General features: G+C 37.5%; 1 protein-coding gene across 1 annotated transcript in view; it reads left to right on the forward strand.

Moving 5' to 3' along the window:
* Positions 1 to 2742, forward strand: part of LOC107678479 (pro-neuregulin-3, membrane-bound isoform-like) — a 164982-nt gene that overhangs the window by 91333 nt on the left and 70907 nt on the right. The window contains exon 3 of the mRNA XM_016473754.1: positions 496 to 628. Coding sequence (XP_016329240.1) covers positions 496 to 628 — 133 coding nt within the window. The remainder of the gene's footprint in view (positions 1 to 495; positions 629 to 2742) is intronic.

A 2742-nucleotide genomic window follows, 5' to 3' on the forward strand; every position in this document is an offset into this window, starting at 1 on the left:
TATATATATATAATATTTGCTAATAATATGTATATATGATGTGTAATTCTATAAATTTTTGCAGTAAAAGCTGACTAGTTTTTATAAACGGTCCCTTGCAGCTGGAGTGGCATAAAAAAAAGGTTTGAAAAATCCATGTTGTAGCTTATTACATGAAGTTTATTATCTCTGATGGCCTGTATCATTAAACCCTCATACCCTATATAAGCTCTATAATAGATTCTAGAATATTTTCTGGTCCTCACATGGGCTCATTTGAAATCAGTGGAGTGATTGTGAAACCATCGTACTTGAACGTGTGATTCAATTAACACCATTCATGCCATAATATTGAGAAATCACTCAGATGTAATTTTATCACTGGAATGGACATTATGGAAATGGATGGATTATTAGTGTTTGTTTGATTAATTGAATTAAATGTATTTAATCTTGATTAATCGCTTTCTGTCCCACATCATCTTTCTTGCCCTCCTGTGTCTCTTTCAAATGCAGTTGCCCCCACAACCTCCACCGTACGTTCGGAGTTCTTCAAGCCATGCCAAGATAGTCAGGAGATGGCCTTCTGTTTGAATGAGGGAGAGTGTTTCATCATCGAAACAGTGGCAGGTGTACACAGACACTGCAGGTGAGTCTGTGTGTGTGTGTGTCAGATTAAAGTGGTTTTTCATCTTTATCATTTCTTCAATGACAACAACAAACTCCAAGATCTGTTTTTTTATGGTTCTTTTAGAGTAGCTATTACCTTTTTGTTACTAACAGAAAACAAAGGCTGTGGTGACTGTCTGCACTGGATTGGCTTAACATATGCTGAAAATAACTAAAATACCGAGTGCAAATTACTCCCAATGATGTGAGATGAAAGGAGGAGTCGTGCTGAGCGATGTGGTCTATTTTAGAAATCTTGGCACATGCGATGTTGTTTTAAAAGCCAGCATTTCAAGGGTATAATTAGACCGCTGATCCGCCATGTTGGAATGGCTGAACGACTTAACCTGAAGAGTTTGATGCATCCAACTCGTTCAAAGATGAGTGGCTTTGCTTGAAACAAATAATTGCAGTTTTTTTTGCTGTGAGATACTGCTGTTTAGCACAGAATGTTGCTGCAAATAAAAGAATCTGTCATTAATGAGTATACGGTCTGAACTATTGAATGGTTCAAAGTAGGGCCGTCATCGTTAACACATTAACGCATGCGATTAATTTTACAATCCTTAACGTGTTAAAATAATTTAACGCAATTAACGCAAAATTACTGAAGCACAGTTTCTATTCTAACCCTTTAACCCAATTTTGCTACTGTGCTTGCGATTAGATCATTTTAAGCTGCTAAACTCCGGGAAAGTTTTCAGTCCAATGATCCAGTAAGCGAATGCATTCAAACAATCCGTCCAAAACAGCGCTAATATAAAGGAAACCAGGCTGATTACATCAGAGATTGCAGAGAGAACAGAGACTCTCGTTGCGTTTTAAGTGAATTATTCATTCCAGTGTGTTTCGCTTTAAAACACGAGCTCTGTCATATTCTGTGATTGTCTCTGAAGAGCGCGAGCCCTCACACATCGCGCTGTGTGAAGTACAGACTGAGCGGATTGTCAACACATCCCACTGCTGTATGGCCAGATGAGACGCAAACTACATTTTCACGACTGGATAACCAGTCTCGCTAGTAAAGTTTTGATGGATGAAGACTGCAATCAAGGTAAAGACGATTGCGGTAGCGTACAGGAGTCGTACAGTACAGCAAGCAAGCGTGAGTCCGTTATAATAATGCGTGTATGAGTGCTCTTGACGCACTGATTGCACATTGTACTTAGGCACAGGCAGATATTTCCGTACATTCCAACGTGATCTCATGATAATTCGTATGTATTTTAGGTAACATGTGGTTCTATAAAACGTACATTTACTTACGTTCTTAGAGGCACTAAAACGTACAATACTGACGTATTTTCAGCATCTAAACGTACAAATACTTATGTATTTTCAGCATTTAAACGTACAAAATTGACGTATTGACGACACCTAAAAATTAATCCTTATGAATATTCAAATTATTGAAATTGAAATTATTATTGTTTTCAGTTGTCATATCAATGGCATTATGCGCAACTTGGCTTCTCTAAAATGTAAAAAAGCTCTTTGCTGTTGCACTTTACACATACTATAAAATTCAGAATTTTTTTCTTTCATATGTGCTTATTGTGGGCTCCTTATATCATTTGGTTCTTTGGTGTCCTTTTGGAGTTTCTAAGGGTGCTTTCACACCTGTAGATCGATTGCTTTGTTCTGAAACAGGGATTAAAATTATTACAATGTTGCTTTTTATTCTTGGTGCGGTTCGCTTTCAAACGGCAAAGTTTCTAAACGGACCAAATTTGTTAATACAAGTCATGCGTGAGTAAACTGTTCTCTCATTGGTCAAAGTTCCACGGGTTATTTTCCGGGATTCCACTTAGCTGTCACGGCTGTCATCCGTCAGGATGCAACGACATCAGCTTTGCGGGCTTATTGTTTTGTTTTTGTTTTTTTGTAGCTGTCGTTATATTAATTTATCATTTTGAGCAGGAGTCCAGGATTGATCGTGAAACATTTTTAAAATGCACCTACTACGAAGAAGAGCAATAAGACGGCATTATAAAATTAAAAAGTGCGCTTTTTTATTTTGAATGGCGAAGACGTGCTCACCCACAGACATTCACAGGTTCATTTTGAGGTATTAGCAAAACAACAAAGCTAATG

Source organism: Sinocyclocheilus anshuiensis, unplaced genomic scaffold (assembly GCF_001515605.1).
Source record: "Sinocyclocheilus anshuiensis isolate Anshui unplaced genomic scaffold, SAMN03320099.WGS_v1.1 scaffold1944, whole genome shotgun sequence".
Taxonomy (NCBI): Eukaryota; Metazoa; Chordata; class Actinopteri; order Cypriniformes; family Cyprinidae; genus Sinocyclocheilus; species Sinocyclocheilus anshuiensis.